The sequence below is a fragment of the Podarcis pityusensis genome (genome assembly GCF_964106645.2).
Source record: "Podarcis pityusensis genome assembly, chromosome: 3".
Classification (NCBI taxonomy): domain Eukaryota; kingdom Metazoa; phylum Chordata; class Lepidosauria; order Squamata; family Lacertidae; genus Podarcis; species Podarcis pityusensis.
The window spans coordinates 104432417-104455435 of NC_138026.1; the positions used below are offsets into that span (position 1 = coordinate 104432417).

At 40.8% G+C, this 23019-nt stretch overlaps 1 protein-coding gene across 1 annotated transcript in view; it reads right to left on the minus strand.

Moving 5' to 3' along the window:
- Positions 1-23019, minus strand: part of TTBK1 (tau tubulin kinase 1) — an 88879-nt gene that overhangs the window by 20700 nt on the left and 45160 nt on the right. Inside the window, exons 7-12 of the mRNA XM_080998240.1 lie at positions 19125-19217; positions 18881-19006; positions 17163-17317; positions 13854-14073; positions 10522-10697; positions 7423-7981 (exon numbers count right to left, since the gene is read on the minus strand). Of these exons, the coding sequence (XP_080854366.1) occupies positions 7423-7981; positions 10522-10697; positions 13854-14073; positions 17163-17317; positions 18881-19006; positions 19125-19217 (1329 nt within the window). The remainder of the gene's footprint in view (positions 1-7422; positions 7982-10521; positions 10698-13853; positions 14074-17162; positions 17318-18880; positions 19007-19124; positions 19218-23019) is intronic.

Consider the following 23019-nt stretch of genomic DNA (forward strand, 5'->3'; position numbering starts at 1 on the left):
GTGCCCAAGGAAACAATCGGTAGAGAAGACAAGGGGATGAGGAAAAATGGAGCCGAGGAAAAAGGAGGGCATTGGGGTAAATAATGTACATGGGGCCTATGGGGCATAAGAACATCCTGCTGGATGGCCAATCTAGTCCAGCATCCTGTTCTCACAGGTGCCTTTAGGAAATCAGCAAAGCAGAACATGAGCACAAGAGCACATCCATCAAGGCTAGTAGACATTGATAGCCCACTATTCTATGATTTTACAAGAAGGGCTGTGTGTGCACTAATAATAGAAATGAAGTGGCCCAAGAAGAGAGTTGAGGAATGTGGGCCAGCAGCAAGGTGAACACAGTGCTACTTGCCTAGAACTGAGACATTCGGCACCTTCAGACTGTTGCTTTTTCCTGGTGGGATTCAGTCACATACCAGTGAATTCGGGTTGCACAATTATAGCTGACTGGGAGGTTTTGCGCATCAAACCAGCTTTCTCCAAAACACTGTTTTTTTTTGTGGTAAGGAAGATAAACTGGAAAGTGTAGGACCACACTTGCTTTGATGCAATGTCACCTAACCTCCTAACAAACAAATCATAATGCTCATTAAATAGTCAACTTTGTCTAACTCCTTGCAAAGAAATCAGGACAAATGCTCAACAAATAGATCATTGGGAACTGCTCACTGACAGGGTTGGCACACTTTTTTTAAAAGAGCTGCACAGAAAGGAAATCCTGCCAGTCGTAGCTTAAGCTGTCCCTGTAGCATTGTGACTTGGCAACCCTCGGCAGGCAACAAGGACTTAGAGGCAGGGCTGGATTTCACATATTGTCCTGAACTAATGCAGGCAGCTAATTTGTTGGCTCTGGCATCTAGTAAATAATTGCATCAGCTGCCTTCAAACCACTGGGTGCCACTAATCTTCATGTTGCAACAGCCAGGCAGGATGGCAAGTCACAGAAAAGGAGTTCTATAGACCGCAAGCTGACTAAGGAGAGACTGCATATTATATTTCACTATGAAAGATAGGAAGATTGTAGCCTTCCAAGATCTTATTATGAGATGGTCCCTCCCTAACCTAACTGCCACCACAGGGACTCATATTGTCCTGAGGCGAGAGGATAAGCAATTATAGCTTGTTCTTTCTTTCCCATTTATTGTAATTTTTAGAAACTGGTGCTTATTGTTGTAACTATACCGTAATTTGTGAGGCCTGCCTGAAAAAAAATTAACATAAATTTGCAGAAACTGATTGAACCCATTCTTCTATCCATGTTTACTTTCTTCCCCTCCCCCCACCACACTCAGGAAGAAAAATATATGCTTTCCCAGTACTTTCCTTTGATGTGACAAAAAGTTCGTGAATATGTTATATAGCCTACCTATCTTTAAAAAGTTTCAATAAAAATACTCTGGATGGGGGGAAGCACAATATAAATGCCTTAAATAAATTAAGTTCAGACTGCCTTTTGATTTTTGAACATTTGGTACTTATACAGGACAATCATCCTCAGGCCAATAACTCAATGCAGAAGCTGTACACTGTTTGTGCACTAAAAGACTGATAATCAGACACTGACTTTGCCTACATTTTGACCTGATTTTTATCATGACTGGATTTTAGTAGAGATTGGGAATTATAGGAAAGCTGTACCCTAAACACAGCAGAACTCATTTTGAATCAGCATGCTTAGGATCCTGTTGTTGGCACCCATCTGACTTGAGAGACAATGGAGTGGACCTCCAAGGGTGAAGCCAAACCACTGCATTAGCAGCACCAAAGTGACCTCCCCAGGGTAAAAGCCTGGGCAGTGTGTATGGAGATCCTGGGCTGCCCAGACAACAAGACCCTCTTCTTGGTCTCACTGATGTGGTCCAAAGAAAAGTAGAACAATACATTTGGCACCAGCTTGGCTGCAGGAGTTGCTAGGAGGAGGCATACAAGACGCCATCCAACCATCTGAGCACTCTGGATTTGTGTAGGGTTCATTCCTTAGCCTTTTCTTCTCCTGAAGATATCCCACAAGCTTGTATTTGCTGTTTGTTTAGGCTATAAACAAGATTACTTCTGAAATTTTAAGAGAGGCAGAGAGGCAGACTTGTGCGGGTGTCTATATGGATGCACAGCTAGCTATAAATATACTGCATAGTGCTAACATCTTACACAGGCAATTAACTGTGTGATTAAAATGGTCTACAATAAATAAAAAGTACTAGAGGGCACTTGGAAGTCCCGTAGACCAGGCTTCCTCAACCTTGGTCCTCCAGATGTTTTGAGACTACAGTTCCCATCATCCCTGACCACTGGTCCTGCTAGCTAGGGATCATGGGAGTTGTAGGCCAAAAACATCTGAAGGCCCAAGGTTGAGGAAGCCTGCCGTAGACCACTAGCAAACATCCATCTCCGTAAGACAATGGCATGCTTTGCAGGTAATACAAAGCCATGCATGGTTTGTTTAACTTAACATTGATTTTGTTTACACATCCAAAGCCACCCCAGCCAACAAACCAGAATATGAAACCATGGTTCTAAGTTGGCTTAAGAATCTCAGCTTACTTCAAGCGTGGCTTCTTGCTATATCAGTATGCTAGCTTAATTCTGATTTGTGTTGGCACCTGCCCCCAGTTGCCCAACTACAGAGGCATGAGGGAAGAGCAGTTAGAAAATGAAACCAACTTTAGGTAAAAAAAAGCTGTTGTTACTTTGCTCATCTGTGAAACTAAACCTGGCTTGTTCAAAAAACTGTGGTTAAAACATACCATGTCTTAGCTTTACATGTGGAAGCCAGTGGGTTTACAATGATTCTTTGGATGAAAGCATGGATGAAACATCCCCCTCTGATCTATTGCAAAAGTTTGACCACTGATAGAGATTCAAACTTATCCAGCATCTGAATATCCCCTTGGATTATACCAGGGTAAATCCAGATAAAGGGCAGCCAGTCACCCAAACATCTAAAAATGTGCTAAAACCTGGATTTGCCACATCACACTGCCATCACGGGATTATGTGGGTACTTCATGAAGACAGGGGTGCCTCTAACTCCACCATAACTTTCTGGTACTGCTGCTGTGGGCCTGCAATTATTTATTTGTGGAGTTCCCTTCTCCCTTTGCAATAAACACCTCCTGAAGGGTGTTCACTGTTCATTGTCTCTGGTCTCATCTTGCAGTAGTATATGGATCAAAGTCCTGCACTGAGCCAAGAGAGGCTATATCTGGCATAAGCAGGAATATTCATCAACTGACTACACATGGGTAGAATGAAGTTTAATCTGGTGTACACTCCTAAGAATTGAAGCTTTCGTGACCTCCTACAGCAATTAGTTTCTAGCCAACATATGTGAAACTATTTATGTACAGGATTTCATACCTACCCTTGACCATATGGTCCAGAGGTGTGTTACAAAAATATAAAAATGCAATATTAAAATCAGCTAAAACAATTTATGGTGGGTCCTAAAAATAAGTAACTCAGGCTTCAAAGGCCAGGTAAAAGAGGTGTGTCTTCAGCATATGATAAAAGCAATACAGTGAAGGTGCCGGGTGCAGTTCTGTGGGGAGGGAATTCCACAGTTTAGGGAATTGTGTCCCCACCTCCAGGCCACCACACCCAAGGGTGGCGATGCAACTAACAAGAGGGCCTCCTCTGCTGATCTTAACACCCAAGGCACTCTGTAGGAAAGGAGCTTCTCTTTCAGATATTTGGGACCTGAGTCATTTAGGGATTTGGACACTAATGTAAGCACCTTGCCTTGGGCCTACAAGTGAACTGGCAATCAGTACAGCTATTTTAGAACAGGAGTTAATCTAAATGAGAACCCAAGCCAATAATCTGACTGCTGCGCTTTGGACCAGTTGAAATTGCCAGTGTGTCTTTAAGAGCACCCCACAAAGAGTGTGCTATAGTAATCCAATCTGGAAGTTACCGGAACATAGAGTACAGTGGCCAAGTCATTTCTGTCCAAAAGCGGTCACAGCTGGAAAGAGGCAGTCCTGGCCACTTCAGTGTCAAGATTGGATCCAGGAGTATCCACAAGTTACAAAACTGCAATCCCATCCAGAACAGGCCACCTCCCCACCTTTTCAACACAACTCAGAACCCTGTTAACACCTGTCTTACCAGGATTCAGCTTCAATTTATTGGCCTACATCAAATCCATTACTGCTTCCAAACACTGGTCTAACACTTGAACCGCATCGTCTGATACAGATGGAATGGAGAGATGGAGCTATGCATCACCTGCAAGTTGATGGCACCTTTCTCCAAATCTCCTGAAGACATCTCACAGCAGCTTCAAAAGGTATTAAATAGCATGGGGGGGGGGGGCAAGATGTAACCCTGCAGGATGCCACAGAACTCCCATGGTGCCATAGCTACTTTCTCAAAATGGCTCCACTGTAATGCAGTGTTTCCCAACCCCACTCTAGAGAGCTCTCTACAAGGATATAATGACCAAAGATTTTAAAAGCCACAGGGAGGTCAAGGAGAATGAGCAGAGTGACATTCTGCCCATTTCTCTCTCAACAAATGTAACCAAGCAGGGCAACCAAAGCAGTTTCAGTGCCATGACAAGACCTGGAACTGGACTGAAATGTGACCAGATAATCAGATTCTTTCAAGCTTGCCTGAAACTAGGCTGTCGTCATCTTCTCGAACAAAAGGGGATATTTGCCACAAAAAAGACATTACTAAAAAAAAAAAAGTTCTTATATTCCTTACCAAAGCTGAATATTTCCCTCTCATGGTCTCTCCCCCTTAAAATCCTACCTTTTTAAAAGTAACTGAAAAGTACTTGCAAATTTGGTGGCATTAATAACAATACTAGGAAGATGAAAGGGAAAAATAGGTAATGTTTGGCTGCCACAAAATCAGTATATCAGCATTTTTCAAAGAATAATTGAAACCACTGAAAAGGGAAATCTGGCCAGTAGCTTAAAAGCATTGTGTTCTTGTGATCCAGTGGCTGGAACTAGCAAACAAGTCTTCATTGTATTTGTTAATTAAAAGATCTGTAGACCACCCTTTAATAAAACTGATCCCTGGGCCATTTAATTAATTAAAGGGACAGAATCGACTTTAAAAAGCAACATAGGAATGCCTCATGACATATTTGGAGACACTATTTTCTCACAGAGGATAAGCCTTTGCTCATCATCTATATGACGGGATTAAAGGATTTTAGGAACTCACAAGAATCCTATACAACCGGTCTAGTTCATGTTATTGGTATCAAATTACAGAGGAACATCTCTCAAAATCACAAGCCTGAAGCAGCTAGAACTTTCTTTAGTGAGATCTACAGTGAGCAAGATTCAAGTCTCAAAATGCCTGTGTGTGTGTGTGTGTGTGTGTGTGTGTGTGTGTGTACACACCCAGGATAGTCAAAATGTTGCACAAATAGCATCTTCTCAACTTTAGTCCTGCCTATTATTGGCTTCCTTTGTCCTGCACCATAATGAAGATTTCTTCCCTTTGGATCACTTTCAGAATACAAGCAGCCTTTTCTTTTCTCCGTTCAACCACTGCCCCAATATCCACACATTTGTTCCCCTCATGATCTATGTATTAAGAGTTATTTGTGTAACTTCACAACACATTAATTCAATTATTAATGTTTAGAGCTCTGGTTTTGTTTTGTTTTTACACAGCTATGAACTTAAGCAATGAGTTAGAAAACATAGATTATTCAACCAAATGAAGAAATGGCTTGATTCATGGAACAAGCTAGCTATTGGATAAATATTTTTTTAAGGAAACAGCTAGAAAGGTGTAATTGGGAACAAAGGAAACACAAGCAGGTATATTTGGGAGCCTGGTGAAGAAGTATGGCATTTTAGTTCATTTCAGCAGGATAACTGGGAGTCATTTACCATGTTCGTCTCTCTGGTGTCTACTAGATAACATTTTCCCTATAACGCTTAGCATTTATATAGCACTTTAGAGAGCTAAAAGTGCTTTACGTACATTATTTTAGTAATAACTCATTTTCTTTAGCTTACCCAAAGGATTGTTATGTGCTGTCGGAAGTCCCTTTAACTTTCTATCATTTTTTAGCATAAACATTCTGAATGGCAGTAATATTGGGGGGAAACTCCAGGACTGAAAGAAAACTGAATTGCTATTTCTCCCCCACATTTAACCTAACAAATGTTATTATGATAACCTACTATGTTTCTTTCCCTAGCTTAAACAGGTCACCTATGTCATGATTCCAGTCTGATGAACCTGACATGGATCATGAACAGAAGAAGACACCGTTGCTGGACATGGGCATTGACCTAGCTGAGGAAGGGACAGCCAGGAAGGACTGGCTTTTTCCAGTAAGACCAGCTGCCCAATCTGGGGAGGAAACAGCTAGAGGAGAAACCAAGCCTCCAGACTCACAGCCAGCAACCTTCTCCACACCCAAGCTGCCAGCCAGAGGCTGCTGAAGATCTGCCCCAGGGATCATAATTTCAGAGCCCCACTTACCATTTGTTTTCAACTACAGGACTACCTGCCCCAAGAAGCATTAAAGTGCATCCCCCATTCTAATACCATGAAATGGTGGATAGAATCCCCACCCCTATATCTTAGCCACTTAGCTGAAGCTGTTTTCAGTGAGCTCTGAGCAGCAAAATCCTTACAAATCTGCCTCATCCTACAGCAGAGCTGCACAAGCTGTGTCCATGGGCTACGAGCATCCTGCAGCTTCACTCGATGTGGCCTCCAACATACAGCATCCTCTGTACTCTCATACCCCCCCCCCCCAGCGCTTCTCATATCTTCACCCTGTCCCTAGGAACCCCCCATGTTTTCACTTTGTTCAAGCTGCCACAAAGAGGTGGAAGTGAAAAGACACAGGTAAGCAGTCAGTATGGAGCACATGTGAGCTTGGACCACCAACCACAGAGTGCAGTTACTAGAGTAGTGTTGCTTCCTCTGGAATGACACTCTAGGCACTACACACTGTGGTTTGGACTTCAAACTCACATGTCTGCCTGCCTACGTCTCTTCTCTTCGCAGCACAGAAAGGAACAGAAACACAGAATGAGGAGGACAGGGGAGGGAGGTGGAAGTGGGGGATTTCAGAGGGGCAGAAAGGGCATACAGGAACCTAACGGGAAATCCACTGAACATCTATGTTTTGACACTTTTTTGCATCGAGGAGGGTTCATGTCATCCCACTTTCAACAGTGGTCTTAATTGATGATGATGATAATTTATTACGGTTGGAGACCAGCTTAATGGCCTTAATTAAATATTCTTGATGCTGGTGCCATAATAATATATTGAAAACATACCTCTGGAATCTGGTACAGCAGAGTAAGAATCAGACTTGCATTCTCTGTGACAGATTGGGGGTGGGGACGTTTTCCTAGAGGTGACAACTTTACACAATCGAAATGGGAACTAAAGCAAAAAAAGGATGAACGGTGCTTATTTTGAATGTCTTACCTGTCTCTCAGGACCAGTAGGCTCGGATTCTCGTCTCCGCTGTCGGATAGCTGGTGCTGAATATAAGGGGGACTGTGTGGGGCTTCCTGGTTGCTGTTCATGTTTGCTGTCAGAGACTGACTGACAATGCCCTTCATGTCTGTGGGAACTGTCCTCCTCAGCCACAGGCTGCATACCCCGGGTTCTCCCATCATGAATTTTCGGCCTCACTGCCGCTTCTGCCCCCAGTCGCCTTCTCTCGTCACCCTCTTCAATAGGCCTCAGCTCCTCGGGCTCTTCATCTGTTGTTCCAGATGTGCTTGGTTCAGCACCAGGGTGGAAGTCCTTCAGTTCTGTTTCCTTATCAATTATAACCCACTCTTTGCTGTCAAAGTCCTCCTCCTCAGCCAGGGGTACCGATCGGAAAGCATTGCTGAGGGCTTCATGCTCCACAGAAGCAGACACATCCATCCTGCCACTTGCCTGCCTGTCTACCTGTCCGGTGTCAATGGACAGCATCTGTGCTGGCTGGGAAGAGCATACAAGCCGTGAAGGAGAACAGGGCAAATCCACTCGTGACCTGAAAATAAGACAAAAAGCCTAAGGGACAGCAATAATAATAATAATAATAATAATACCCACACATCTGGGTGGCTTACAGTACAAATAAAAACATAGTAAAACGTCAAACATTAAAAACTTCCCAATTCAGGGCTGCCTTCAGCTGTCTTCTAAAAGTTGTGTAGTTCTTTATCTCCTTGACATCTGATAGGTGGGCGTTCCACAGGGAGGGCGTCACTGCCCAGAAGGCCCTCTGCCTGGTTCCCAGTAACTTCACTTCAGAGGAGGACCTCAGTGTCCGGGCTGAGCGATGGAGGTAGAGACCTCCTTCAGGTATTCTGGGCTGATGCCGTTTAGGGCTTTAAAGGTCAGCACCAACACTTTGAATTCTGCTAGAATTCAGCTCAAGATTTAGGACTAAAGGATTACTGAAGTGTAATATTGATACGCACAAGTTTTTGTGCAATAAAGACACTATATAATTTGTAATAGCAAATCATCTGAATGCACCTTTCACGAATCACATGGCAAGATTTGCTATTTACCAAGTACTCAAGGTCTCCTAAAAACTGAAGTCCCATTGCTTTGCATATTTCCACATGTTCCTCTTCTTCTGAAATATCTGCAGAATGCTCTGCGCAAAATCTTCACTCCAGGGTCTTGATACAGACCTGGGAGGATTTTAGCTGCTAGTACCCAAATGCAACTGCCCCTGTCCTGCTGTAGATACTCCCCAGTAAAGGGGCATCACACTACTAGCTGAATGCAGGACTGAAATTGAACAAGAGGCTCACCTGAGCTTAGTTCCTGAAACTACTTGTTGTTCCAGATCACAGTCCTGAATTTTTAAAAAAGTGAGTGGTTCATTTTGAGCATACATATCCGGAAATTTAAGGTATGTGAACATGTTGCTTCCCATTCCTACAAACAGCTTTGCACAACAGGGCAGCTACTTGCTTTTCTTGTCCATGTTTTCATATAATCGCCTAAAAGCAGAACTTTCAGACAACCAAAAGAAACCTTGTGTGATGTTTGAACATTGATTGTGTAAGTGTATATCTAAAGACAATGGATAAAACGAGCACCCTTAGATGTACAGCTGGATAAGTGTTTAATGGCTATCATATTTGTATTTATTTAAAAACCAATAAAGATTGTTTTAAAATTTAATAATCTTGCGTTAATCTCATGAACTACTTTTTCATTCTGTTTAAACCTATCATTGAAAGTTCTCAAACTTCACTCAGAACCAACTGTATTAATATTTTGAAAGTGAAAAAAGTAAGTGCAAAATGATGACTTCGTTGAGTTCATAACCTTTTTATAAATCTACAATCTGGATTTGAGTTATCCCTGCTGTGACTGCATACCGTGCAGTAAATATTATGCTGTATTTTATCAGTAATTATTAAGCCTTTCCAGGAGAAAGAGTTGCCCAAAACAGATCCACCAACGGGGGAAATAGATGGCATGCTAGTGATAAAACTAAAAGTAACCCCAGAGCCTAAATAAAATAGTGGAAAATTCCCCTATCCTCTTATTAACTGATTGTAACCATATTACATGTCCTCTTGGTTTCTAGAATCCTCATCCGAACTGGATTTCTAGACATCTCTGATATTGGGAAAGCTGTCATTGCTCTTTAGGCAGCACATATTTAAACACCAATATGGTTATTTTTCTTGAATAAAAATAATTTGTGCTGCCCTGTTCCATTAGTATCTGAATACAGCAGAGTGTTCCTGAGATGTTGTGCCATCATGTCTCCTTCACCATAAAACAGCAGAATAATCTTTAGCATGCAATAAACAATTCTATTAGGAAAGTACTACAGCAGATACTACCCACAATGGGTAAGCTCTGTACATCCAAGCATTCATTCATTTTGGATGAAAGGGATCCAAAATGGTGCTTGGAAATGGGAACTCACTGTCTTTCACAAACAAGCTTCCCATTATTTTAAATAAAAACCTATTAAGCTTACTGTAAAGACTTCAGACATCTCCTAAAACCACAGTTTTCTACCCAGGCCTATCTGGATCCTTTAAAGTTTTATCCTGTTCAGTTGCTGACTTGATGTTTTAAATGATAGGTTTTTAATGATGTTCTGTGTAATAAAGACACTATATAATATGTAACAGCAAATCTCCAGAGAGGTTTTTGGCAACGCCAACTTCTGCACTGGAAGAAAAGCATCTGTGTTTTTTTGCTAGTCATTTTCAGGACTAGCAACAAAAGGCTAGGATTTATTTCTTGTGAAAGGAAAGGATTCTTCCTGTTTCTCCCACATAGAAATAAGCCTTCTTTCACACGAGAAGAAACGTTCTAGAACCCTCTTGAACTAATCAGGAATAGGAAAGATCTCTACACAGCAGATCAATACTTTCTGTACTAAGAAATGAAAACTGACATATAATGTACTTATTTGTATTTTACTTGTATTTTGATTTTATAAATTTCTGTAAACCACTTAGGGATTTCTGTAAAAAAAATGTTCAGTGGTATATAAATTTTCTAAATAAGTAAATAATAAAAAGTCCACGTGGACAATAAACAAACCTTCGCTCGTGCTGATCTCCTTTCCCATCGGCAGTGGAGAGGCGTTCAGACTCAGGGCTGTTCACACGACGGTATCTCAGAGAACGCCCTTGAGTAGTAGGGGAGTCTGGTGCGGCTCGCACTGGGGAGCTTGGGCACACACCACTTTTCTGATCTTCTTCTGCCAAACATTGTGTCTGCAAAAGATAGCAAACCCCCAAAACAACATTACAGATCCAGCTAAGGCACTGTAGTGAACATGATGCCAATCTCAGAAGCATCGTTTGGAAGACTCAGGGCAATACAATCATGTTTATACTGTCCTGACTGCCCTTTTTTTTTGAAGAGGGCAAGTAGTCACAATTCAAAGGAATTATGAAGCTGACACTGAGCACTAAGGCAGAATTGGAAGTTTATGATGGATTCTTCCTAACTTTAGCCTTGTTCAAATATTCACAAAATATTCATGGTGGTAGAACAGGAACATGACAATGCCCAGCACCCTCTTTGAACACAATGCAGAGAAAGACTAGATTAGAAGGCACATGCTCTCACATGTCTCAGAGTTGGTTCATATGTTATTTTCCTTAGGTTCCTCTTGCGTTGTCTATTCAAGTAAACGGCATAAGAGAAGGCAGTCATGAAGGATTGCAGCAGTTACTTCCACTATCCAATGCAGGCTGCTCAGAGGAAATAACTGTGATCTACCAGGAGTATCTCCTTTGACATTATGATCCACGTGTGAGTACATACAGCAAAATTAAGTGGCAACTTTAGTTCATCATTTTGTTGATGGTATCTCTTCTGTGAGCCGCCATCTTTTGATTTATAGGAAGAAAAGCAGCACCCAGAAAGCTGGATTCTAAGTAGGTAGAGCAGTATTCATAATTACAGCTTTATTAGATAAAATACCGGTGTCTCTTAAGCTCCTGTATCATTGATTTTTACCAAAACCCAAAGCACTTCACTCATTAATTTCAAATCTTTTCACAGCTGCAAAACTCATGAAGGAAATAAATAGATAAATGCAAGGAATCCGAGTGAAATTGGAAGGCTAATGGATAGGGAGGACAATGTAAATAAATATTTGTTGTAACATGGTGTCCTTAATCACGGTTGAAAGCATAGGTATAAACCTGGTCTACGCACCTATTTTTGATATGGAAATGTCTCAAAGAAATGCCAAGATATGTGATGTTTACATGTCAGGCAAGAAGAACCACTTTCTTTGGATGAATCTACAAATTCAAAATGTGGTGCTCTGTTTCTTGCAAAAAGCCTTTAAAAGGCCTCTACAATACAACAATTCTATCATTCTCTTTTCTTTTCTTTTCTTCTCTTTTTAAATAGTAAATTTTATTAGTATTTTCTACACAACAAAAAAACCCCAAAAAATAACAATCCACAAAACACAAAAACAAGCATATATATAAAAAATCCAAATCTTACAAATTAATAATATAAACACTAAAAAGGAAAACAAACACTGACTTCCACCAATCCCACAGCACCTCCTTTACCTCTCATTGTATCTTCCTGTTTTCCTTATCATCTCTATCCTAGCATCTAGATATAAATCCCTCTTTCTTATCCTTTCACTTCACAAGGTTATTCCAGACTCAGCCAGGTTTCTGTCCTCGAACCTTGGCTTTTAAGGTATTCATTTAGGCACTCCCATTCCTTTTTCACTTCACTTTTTTGTTTTTGTCTTATTATATCTGTCAATTTGGCTAATTATAAATATTCTGAAAGCTTACATAACCATTCTCCCATAGTGAGTAACTGATTCCTTTCCTAGTCACCAGGATTCTTGCTGCAGACGTCACGTATAAGAAAAATTTAGTTTTGTCTTTTGGAATATCGTTGTTTAAAATTCCTAAAAGGAATGCCTCTGGCCTTTTACTATAAGATATTCTTAGAATTTTCTTTATTTCTTCGTGGATCATGCTCCAAAATTTCCCAGTTTCAGGGCATGTCCACCACATATGGTCGAAGGTTCCTTTTTGTTTCTTACATCTCCAGCACTGATTATTATGTTTTATTCAATTTTGCCAGCCTTTCTGGTGCCAGGTTCCACCTATGATGCATTTTCATATAGTTCTCTCTTATTAGGTAACATGCTGTGAAATTTATATATTTTTATCCATAGTCTTTCCCATTCATTATATTCAATTGAGTGGCCCAGATCTTGTTCCCATTTTTTAATAGTGTCACCTTTTTCCTCCTTTTCGATTTTCCCATTTTGTAACAATTTATATATTTTTGAGAGAGTCTGTTGGTTGTTGTATAAGATTTCCTTCTCCCATACCGAGATTTTTTTATTAAATCCCTTAAGTTTATTATCCTTCTCAAATATTGTTTTTAATTGGAAATATTCTAACCAATTCACCCCCCTCTCTTTTAATTCTTCGAACTTCTTTACTGTCAGGCAATCCTTTATCTCTTCTACGAGTTCCCTATATGTTAGCCAACTGTCTTTCATATTATTTCTTTGCATGGCTGATGACTCTATAGGCGACAGCCACCAGGGAGTTTTGGCTGTTACTATTGTTTTCTTTCTTTCCCAAACTTCAAATAGGTCCTTTCTCACCAAATGATTAGTAAAGCCTCTATGTGCTTTTATTTTCTCATGACCCAGGTAGCCATGCCACCTGAAAACTTTGTCCCAGCCTTCCAGGTCTAGGATTTCCGTATTTGTCAGTAACATCCAATCTTTCAGCCACGTCATGCATGCGGCCTCAAAATACAGCTTGAGGTCTGGGACCGTGAACCCGCCCCTTTCTCTGGGCTCCATCAATACTTTGAACCTTACTCTTGGCTTCTTACCCTGCCAAATAAAATTGGAAAGATCCCTTTGCCAGCCTTTAAAACATTTTGCCCCAATAATTATTGGAATTGTCTGGAAAAGAAAGAGCATTTTTGGGAGAACTGACATTTTTATCAAGGATATCCTACCCCATAAAGACAAGTTCAATTTTTTTCCATTTATTTAAATATCCTTTTATTTCCTTCCAGTTCTTCACATAATTATCCTTGTACAAATTGGTATTTTTATTTGTAATCCAGATCCCCAAATACTTAGCTTTCGTGGTGATTTTAAGGCCTGCTACCCTTCCCAATTCTTCCTATTCCTTTACCCCCATATTTTTCGTTAATAATTTAGATTTTTCTTTATTTAACTTGAAGCCCGATACTCCTCCGTACTCAGTCAGTTTCTGTAAGGCTCTTTTATCATTCTCTTTTCATTTGTAATGCTATATTTGTGACTGTGAATAATGTGAAGTTCTCAATTCTTAAAAGAAACCAGCAGGAAAAAGAAACAGTGCCCATTCAAAAAGATCAAAGGACTTTACTTTGCTGATGCTGATCCTGAGCTTGTTGCGGTTCACATCCGTCTCTTCCCAAACCTCTCCTTCATTGAAGGCAGTGTTTGGAGCCTGGCCTAAGCTTTCTGCTGGCCGGCCAGGCAAGATTGGGGGAGCATTTTCCTGGTCGCTCAGGTGCTCGCCTTGCAAAACATCCTCCGTGTTCTCACGAAGTAAATCTCCAGGAACTGGAGTGACGTTAACCACACTAGAGGGGAGACAAGCAACAGCATCAGATGAAAAGGTCCTGACAGCGCAGACAGTTTTCTATTAATTATCATCATCATCACTTTGATTTATATATTGTCCTTTATCAAAAGATCTCAGCAGACATTAAAAACCTATTTTACATAGCATAAAAAAGTAAAACAAAACATTAGTAATAGATATAATAATCATAATAAATAATCATAATAACAGCCCCCCCTTAACAGGCCATAGATTATATAATGGATGAAGGTCTGGGAAAAGAGGAATGTTTTGCCTGGTGCCTAAAGTCATGTAATGATGGTGTCAGGTGAGCCTCTCTGGGGAGAGCATTTCACAGATGGGGAGCTACCACAAAAAAGGCCTGTCTGCTTCTTGAAAATGCAGACATTTTGGATTTAGAAGGTTTTAACAACGTATTTGGATGGCATGCATATTTGTGGTATGATAAGGTCAAAGCGCATAAAGCATTTAAAAACCATATTGTCAGGAAAGCACTGTTTAATGTCTGGATAAGATATAAGGACTTATTGGAAAATAAAACTCCAAGGTGGCTGTCACCGATGGAAGCGAAAGCTCAGAAAAAACTCAATATGGAGGTCAAATGGCCGAAATATTGGGAAATTTTGGAACAAGATGGAGATAGGTTGAAATTGCAGAGTTTTGAAAAACTAAAAAACAAAGTGCGAGACTGGCTTCATTATTATCAGATAATGGAGGCATACAATTTGGACAAGAAAATCGGCTTCCAGGTGGAAAAATCAAAATTAGAAACAGAATTGTTAGAACCCAAAACTAAGATTTTGTCAAAGATGTATAACTTGCTGTTGAAATGGAATACTCAGGATGAAACAGTGAAATCTGCTATGATTAAATGGGCACAAGATGTTGGACATAACATAATGATGGCTGACTGGGAACAGTTATGGACCACAGGTATGAAGTTTATGACATGTAATGCCTTAAGAGAGAATACTATGAAAATGATATACAGGTGGTACATGACCCCAGTCAAGCTTGCAAAAATATACCATTTGCCCGATAATAAATGTTGGAAATGTAAGGAAACTCAAGGTACATTCTTTCACCTATGGTGGACGTGCCCAAGGATTAAGGCTTTCTGGGAGATGATTTATAATGAATTAAAAAAGGTATTTAAATATACCTTCTTGAAGAAACCAGAGGCCTTTCTTCTGGGCATAGTCGGCCAATCGGTGTTAAAGAACGACAGAACTTTCTTTATGTATGCTACAACAGCAGCAAGAATACTTATTGCAAAATATTGGAAGACACAAGATCTACCCACTCTGGAAGAATGGCAGATGAAACTGATGGATTATATGGAATTGGCGGAAATGACTGGCAGAATCCGAGACCAGGGAGAAGAGTCGGTGGAAGAAGATTGGAAGAAATTTAAAGACTATTTACAGAAATATTGCAATATTAATGAATGTTAGAATGATGTTGGATTGAAGTTAAGTGGTTTCTAGCTGTAATGGTATAAAAGAATATGAAAAAATTGGATTCTTAACAGGTAAATTAAGGTTATAATATATTAAGATTAAAGATCAGGATAAAATAAGGAGGGAAAGGAATTGCTAAACTAATAAATTGAACTGGAATACAAAAAGGGGAGGTATGAGGAGGTCCGGGAAACAAGTAAATGAAAGATAAGTGATGAAAAGATTGAATTGTTTTTAACTATTTTTATTTTGTATTTTTTCTTTTCTCTTTTTCATTTTGTAACATTGTAAAAACCTTAATAAATATTTATATATAAAAAAAAAAATCTCCAGGAACTGGAGTGACGTTAACCACACTAGAGGGGAGACAAGTAACAGCATCAGATGAAAAGGTCCTGACAGCGCAGTCAGTTTTCTATTAATTATCATCATCATCACTTTGATTTATATATTGTCCTTTATCAAAAGATCTCAGCAGACATTAAAAACCTATTTTACATAGCATAAAAAAGTAAAACAAAACATTAGTAATAGATATAATAATCATAATAAATAATCATAATAACAGCCCCCCCTTAACAGGCCATAGATTATATAATGGATGAAGGTCTGGGAAAAGAGGAATGTTTTGCCTGGTGCCTAAAGTCATGTAATGATGGTGTCAGGTGAGCCTCTCTGGGGAGAGCATTTCACAGATGGGGAGCTACCACAAAAAAGGCCTGTTCTCATGTTGGCACCCGCCAAACCTCTCGGAGAAGGGCAAGATAGAGAAGGGCCTTGGATGTCAAGCACAGGATCCAGGTCAGTTCGTATGGGGAGCGGTGGTCCTCAAGGTATTGAGGTCCTAAGCCTTGTAATGTCACACAAGCTCCCAAATTGTGTAGGCCTGAAGGTGCCTTCTACAGCCCATTTGAAAAAGTGGTTTCTTCTTACAGAAGGGCATGAACAGTGCTGAAGAATGGAGGTGGCAAGAGCCCAAGGTTTGGCCTGGAGGGCATGTGGGGTTTTCCCTAGCTAGGCTTTCTCCATCTGCCTTCTTTTACTGGCTTCAGAAACAGTATACAGTGGTACCTCGGGTTAAGAACTTAATTAGTTCTGGAGGTCCATTCTTAACCTGAAGCAAAGTTCTTAACCCGAGGTACTATTTCTGGGTTAGCAGCGTCTGTAACCTGAAGCGTCTGTAACCCGAGGTACCACTGTAGTACTGAGGCAGTGCCACAAAGACCCCACCAGAGAGCAATCACTATCCTGGATAACGTACTATCACACTGAGCATGTTGCAACAGTCTACCTTTATGGGATACAGCAACCTAGGCAGAACATGATGTCACCAAATGCCACAGGAGTGCATGTACTAGGAATCTCCTCATCTAGTGGCTATATTGTGATGTGGGAGGAGACAGTCCAAGATCACACTGTTTAAATGAATGGATTACATGATATTCACGTACATTCATGACATTATCAGAACTGTAACCAAAAACCTTCTTCTGGGAATTCTTGCCATTGTAAAACGAACAGTATATAGGGTATACAATAAAAAATAATGTCCCTGAAGAATGACTGATTCCTCTTGTAAGATTCTGCAAATGTTGACAATACCAAGGGCTGTGAATGTGTCACTCACCCAAACATAGCTGCTGTCTGCCTTGTGTTCTGCTGAGGTGGAGTAGAGGTGCTTGTAGATAATAAAATATCCGTACCGGCTTTTTCCCAGTCAAAGGCCTCGTTCTCAGTAATACCTCTTTCTTTCATGCTGTTTTCAAACACAGTCATGATGAGCTAGAAGAAAAGCAAATTATAATAAGGTTCATATGTTCATCCACAGTCAGAAAGAACAGGAGCACAGAAAGCCACCTTATACTAGACTTTTTCTTCAACTAGTCCAGTACTGTCTACTCTGACGGGCAGAAGAAATCTAGGGGTTCGGATCCTTTTACCTGAAGTTGTCAGGGATTGAACTTGAACTGGAGCATTCTGTATGCAGAACAGGTATTCTACCACTGAGCTATGGCCTCTCCTCAAATAATCTTTTAAAAGAATTTCCCTATGCATTTTCAGATTTTCATCTGGTGTAGAACAATATATAACAACTGTCAGGGGTAACAGTCTTATGTTAGTTTCACCAAATACTGTCAACCCTGGTTAAAGCAAGCCATCTCAGGGCACATCTGAGAGGAAACATCTCCTGCTTAAAGGTTCTGCATTTGTGCACCAACCTGAAGTACTACTGTTAGCCAAGCAGACAATGCAGCTTGCACCGACATCCCTAAGATTCTTATCTTAAGCTTGGATTGCACGGTGCTCTGAATGGGGAAAATCAACAAGAGAGGAAGAGAGGAGTACTCTCAGTCACAAAGAATCCCCAGGTGACAACAGCAGTAAGTATACAATTGGGCATAATCTGTGGTACAAAAGGTATTATTTGCTGCTTATAATAAAATCTACAACAACTTGCAAATGACCCATGTGTTCTGTTAATCTAGCTGCTGCACAGTCGCTGCACAATGGGAGGCCAATCCACTAATCCATATAATATTGCCTTAGTCATGAGTATGAAAAATAATCTTAGAGTGATTTCAGAATCTGATTTCAGATCACAGGGACCAGCTATAGCAGGGAACTCAATCCATTTCAGCATTTGAATATCTTGGGAGAAAGCCCTTTAAGCCATTGGCTAATGTGTGCAAGCATTTTCTTTTCTATACATCATAGATGGGGGCAGCCGGGACATTTGGCCCTCCAGATGTCACTGAACTACAGCTCCGGTCAGCCCCAAAAAGCACAGCCAATGGTTACAATGCTGACCTATAGTTGATCAACTTCTGGAGGGCCAAAAGTTCCCCACACCTATGATAGATAGTGAAAAACAGTCTAGATATATAGGTGTAAGAATTCATTTGTTACCATCAAAGGTGTTGCACACACAACTCATAAAATATGCCGTGAATCATTCTATTAATCCATTTGTACATTCCTCAAATCATGTTTTAGCAAACAAACTGGATTTGAATCATCCTAATTAGCTGTTTGTGGGGATGGCTGGATACCATCTCGAAAAGTATTATCGTAGGACTTAATACTCCTTTGAAACAAAACAAATGGATATAATCTACAGTTTTGGAATAACTGCAATCTTGAGAAGGGACAAATATGCTGCTTCCATTTGGATCATATTTTGAAGGCATGGAAAATTGTCAATGGAGAATTAGGGATCTCCCAAGCATTCCAGCTAGCTCTTCCCACACAAACAACATTCCCAACACATTTGGGAAATACAATTTTATTGGTTTTAAAATGAAAAGGACACACCTCTCTGTTATTATAGGTCTCAGAGGTTTTTACCTGATAATCTGGTTTAGTAAAGTAATCCAGATTTGCAATGTGATCCAGAAAAAGGTGGAACTCGGAAGGCATATGTTTTAGCAGCATTCGATGTTCATATTTCTCTTTAATCATACCAACTTGCTCCTGCAAAGAAAAAATACCATCGCACAACATTACACTACACATAACATGAAACTTCTAGGGCAGATAAAATGACCAAGAAAATGGAGGGTCTTGTTCAGTCACTGACTGAGTTCTCTACCTTATCTTTTATCTTGCGCCACGGAAGCTGACCAACTGCAAACTCCACCAGCATGTAAAAAAGGGACCACAGGTCATCATGTCGACCCATCTCCTGGAGAAAAATGAAAATACAAAAATCAAGCTGCTGATAGAGTCTTCAACTTTACAACAGAGCAGGGTGAGATTTATGAACAAAGGGTGAGATTTATGGATTTCATTATGTCCTCTCTACCTATTTCCGCATTGCCTTGTAGCTTAGAATGTGGTCTACCTGCAGGCTGGACCCAAGCATTTGCCTTAAAAGACACCAAAAGCTGTATGCTACAGGAAAGGATTAGTAGATGACAAACTATCAGAAATTGTGGAGGTAGATTGACCAGTAAAATATTTTTCTAGGTATGCATCTCCCATGTGCGCTAATATTTTTGACACTTACTATGTATTAGCCTGCCATTAGCATGCTAGGTGCATGCCTTAGCATCAGCCTAGCATACTAATGTCACATGCAAAGAGGCCAACAACCATGGTAAGTGTTTTTAAACACTGTGTGTATGGAATGCTTACAATGGGGGTGGGAATACCAGGCCCTGGACCCAAATCTGGCCCTCCGTCCTCTCTATCTGGCCCAGGGGGCTTTCCCCAGGCCACACCTCTTGCGTCACACACAGATGGCTCAGAAATGTCCTAAAACTCCAATAATGACTTTTATAGAGCAGAGTATATGAGTGTGTAGAAACTAGCCTACAATACAAAGTTAACTTTTACATTCATTGAACTGCCCACTATTGTCTGCGGTCTAATCCATCACTGGCATGTGGCCCCTAGAAGGCTGCATAGAAAGGACTGAAGCCCTCAGGCTGAATAAGTCTATTCACCTCTGGGCCATAGGAGCCATCATTTCAAAAATAAACTAAAAGCAATTTAATCTTGTTCAATGACAAATTTTGGAAGTCTTTGGCCACAGAGAAAAGATCTTGCAAGGTTGGATACAGTCTATGGGCTAACTTTCCATTCTGAGAAGCAATCGCTATGAAGATGAACTCTATACTATCTTTAGTGCCGTACTGTATATTACCCTGTGAACCTTAGAGTTAAAAGGCATTTTAGAAATATAATGCAGACTAAAGCACCACTAATAATAACAATGTTCTGTATTTCTGAATCTCTCTTCCCCTGTTCCACAAACAGGTGATGTCACAATGTCAGAACTACTTCTTACAACATAGATTCAGACACATTGCCTGAAACAATGGTCTTCCTTCAGGATTTTCTACTTTGTAGATGAAGGATGACTTCCTCTCCTCATGCCCATCAAAAGATAAAGCATAAATTGGGGGCATTGCAGAGCAACTAAGATATTATTGCTCTGAGCAAAAGGGAAGATGAAATTGCTGAGCAGAGATGTGAACATCATTTCACTGTGCAGCAGTACTGTCTTTAGTACGAAATATCATCTCTTTTACATCTTTCAGTGGGTAGCTTATTGAGTGCAAATGTAGCACAGTGACTAAAAGCTGGCTACAGCCATGAATGCACTAGGTGACCCCAGGGCAAGCTATTCTATCTCAGTCTGCATTCTCCCCTTCTGCAATGTGGGGATAATCTGAAATACCCCGAACGTTCAAATAGCACTATAAAATGTTGACAGTTCTTGGCAGAGCTTAACAAACAAGATAATGCTATTGTAGATAGAACCTGAGAGTAAGATGGACTTTCTTTCAAACAAGGAGTCATTAAAAAATTAGGAAGTGTGAAATGGATGGCTCAGGCAACCAATTTTGGGTGGTATGAAAGAGCAGCATTTTTATATTTATTGTATTGTTTATTACTGTTTTTATACTGCCAGGGAGAGGTGCCGGTGATATTTTCTGCCTCAAGTGCTAAGCTAACTTGGCTGGCCTTGGGTACCATGCACCTTTATTTGGGGGGAGGGCAGGGTACCATTCGCTATTCTGTCTCAGCTACAACAGCTAACAAATGATACTGACCTGGTATTTAACTATATTCCACAGAGGAATCAGCAATACTACTACTAATCCAAACTATGTATGATAAATCTATGCACAGCCATAAGACAGTGATCACTAATAGCTCAGATGACTTTTAAATACCGATCACAGCGAAGCACTGTTTTATCATTTCAACACCCGGCAAGGATAGCTATAACTGCTGCCTTGTTCCAAACATCCGAGAACCAAGTGCTGGGAACAAATGCCAGGGGAAAGATGAGGCCCTCCTGCCCTTCCTGTGAGCATCTAGAGGCATCTAGCTGGCTTCCGCTGGAAACAGAGTTCTGGCTTAGATGGACTTTTGGTGTGATCTACCAGGCCAGTGTTTATGCTGAAACAATAGATAGGAAATCACAAGCAGGCAATTTGCATGGACAATGAGCAATCATGAGCAGAGGTTTCATAAGGGTATACTTTCTTGTAATTTCAACATTAGACACTGTATTTTGCCCACCAAGTCTGAAAAACAGTTTGTGGTGCTCCTATATAAGACCATGCTATATTAATAAAACCTTTTGCTTGTGTATACTCAGTTCAAAAAGGTTTATCCATGAATAATAATAACAATAATAATAACATAATTTATTATTTATACCCTGCCCATCTGGCTGGGTTTCCACAGCCACTCTGTGCGGCTTCCAACAAAATATTAAAATACAGCAGTTTGTCAAACATTAAAAGCTTCCCTAAACAGGGCTGCCTTCAGGTGTCTTCTAAAAGTCTGATAGTTGTTGTTCTCTTGGACATCTGGTGGGAGGGCATTCCACAGGGCGGGTGCCACTATCAAGAAGACCCTCTGCCTGGTTCCCTGTAACTTGGCTTCTCGTAGTGAGAGAACCACCAGAAGGCCTTTGGCACTGGACCTCAGTGTCCGGGCAGAATGATGGGGGTGGAGAAGCTCCTTCAGGTATACTGGGCCGAGGCTGTTTAGGGCTTTATTATTATTTTTTATAAGATATTTATTAAGATTTTTTAAAATATTACAATAAAAATGAAAAAAAAATTACAAAAATACAAAATAAAAATAGTTTAAAACACACAGATTTTCCATTACTTATTTTCCTTTGACTTATTTCCCGGACCTCCTCATACCTCCCTTTTTTGTATTCCACTTCAATCAAGGCTGTTTAGGGCTTTAAAGGTCAGCACCAACACTTTGAATTGTGCTCAGAAATGTACTGGGAGCCAATGTAGGTCTTTCAAGACCGGTGTTATAAGGTCTCGGCAGCCACTCCCGGTCACCAGTCTAGCTGCCTCATTCTGGATTAGTTGTAGTTTCTGGGTCACCGTCAAAGGTAGCCCCACATAGAGCACATTGCAGTAGTCCAAGCGAGAGATAACCAGAGCATGCACCACTCTGGCGAGACAGTCTGCAGGCAGATAGGGTCTCAGCCTGCGTACCAGATGGAGCTGGTAAACAGCTGCCCTGGACACAGAATTGACCTGCGCCTCCATGGACAGCTGCGAGTCCAAAATGACTCCCAGGCTGCGCACCTGGTCCTTCAGGGACACAGTTACCCCATTCAGGACCAGGGAGTCCTCCACACCTGCCTGCCTCCTGTCCCCCCAAAACAGTACTTCTTTCTTGTCAGGATTCAACCTCAATCTGTTAGCCGCCATCCATCCTTCAACTGCCTCCAGACACTCACACAGGACCTTCACCGCCTTCACTGGTTCTGATTTGAAAGAGAGGTAGAGCTGGGTATCATCTGCATATTGATGAACACACAGCCTAAACCCCCTGATGATCTCTCTCAGCGGCTGCATGTAGATGTTGAAAGGCACGGGGGAGAGGACAGAACCCTGAGGCACCCCACAAGTGAGAACCCAGGGGTCTGAACACTCATCCCCCACCACCACTTTCTGAACACGGCCCAGGAGGAAGGAGTGGAACCACTGTATAAC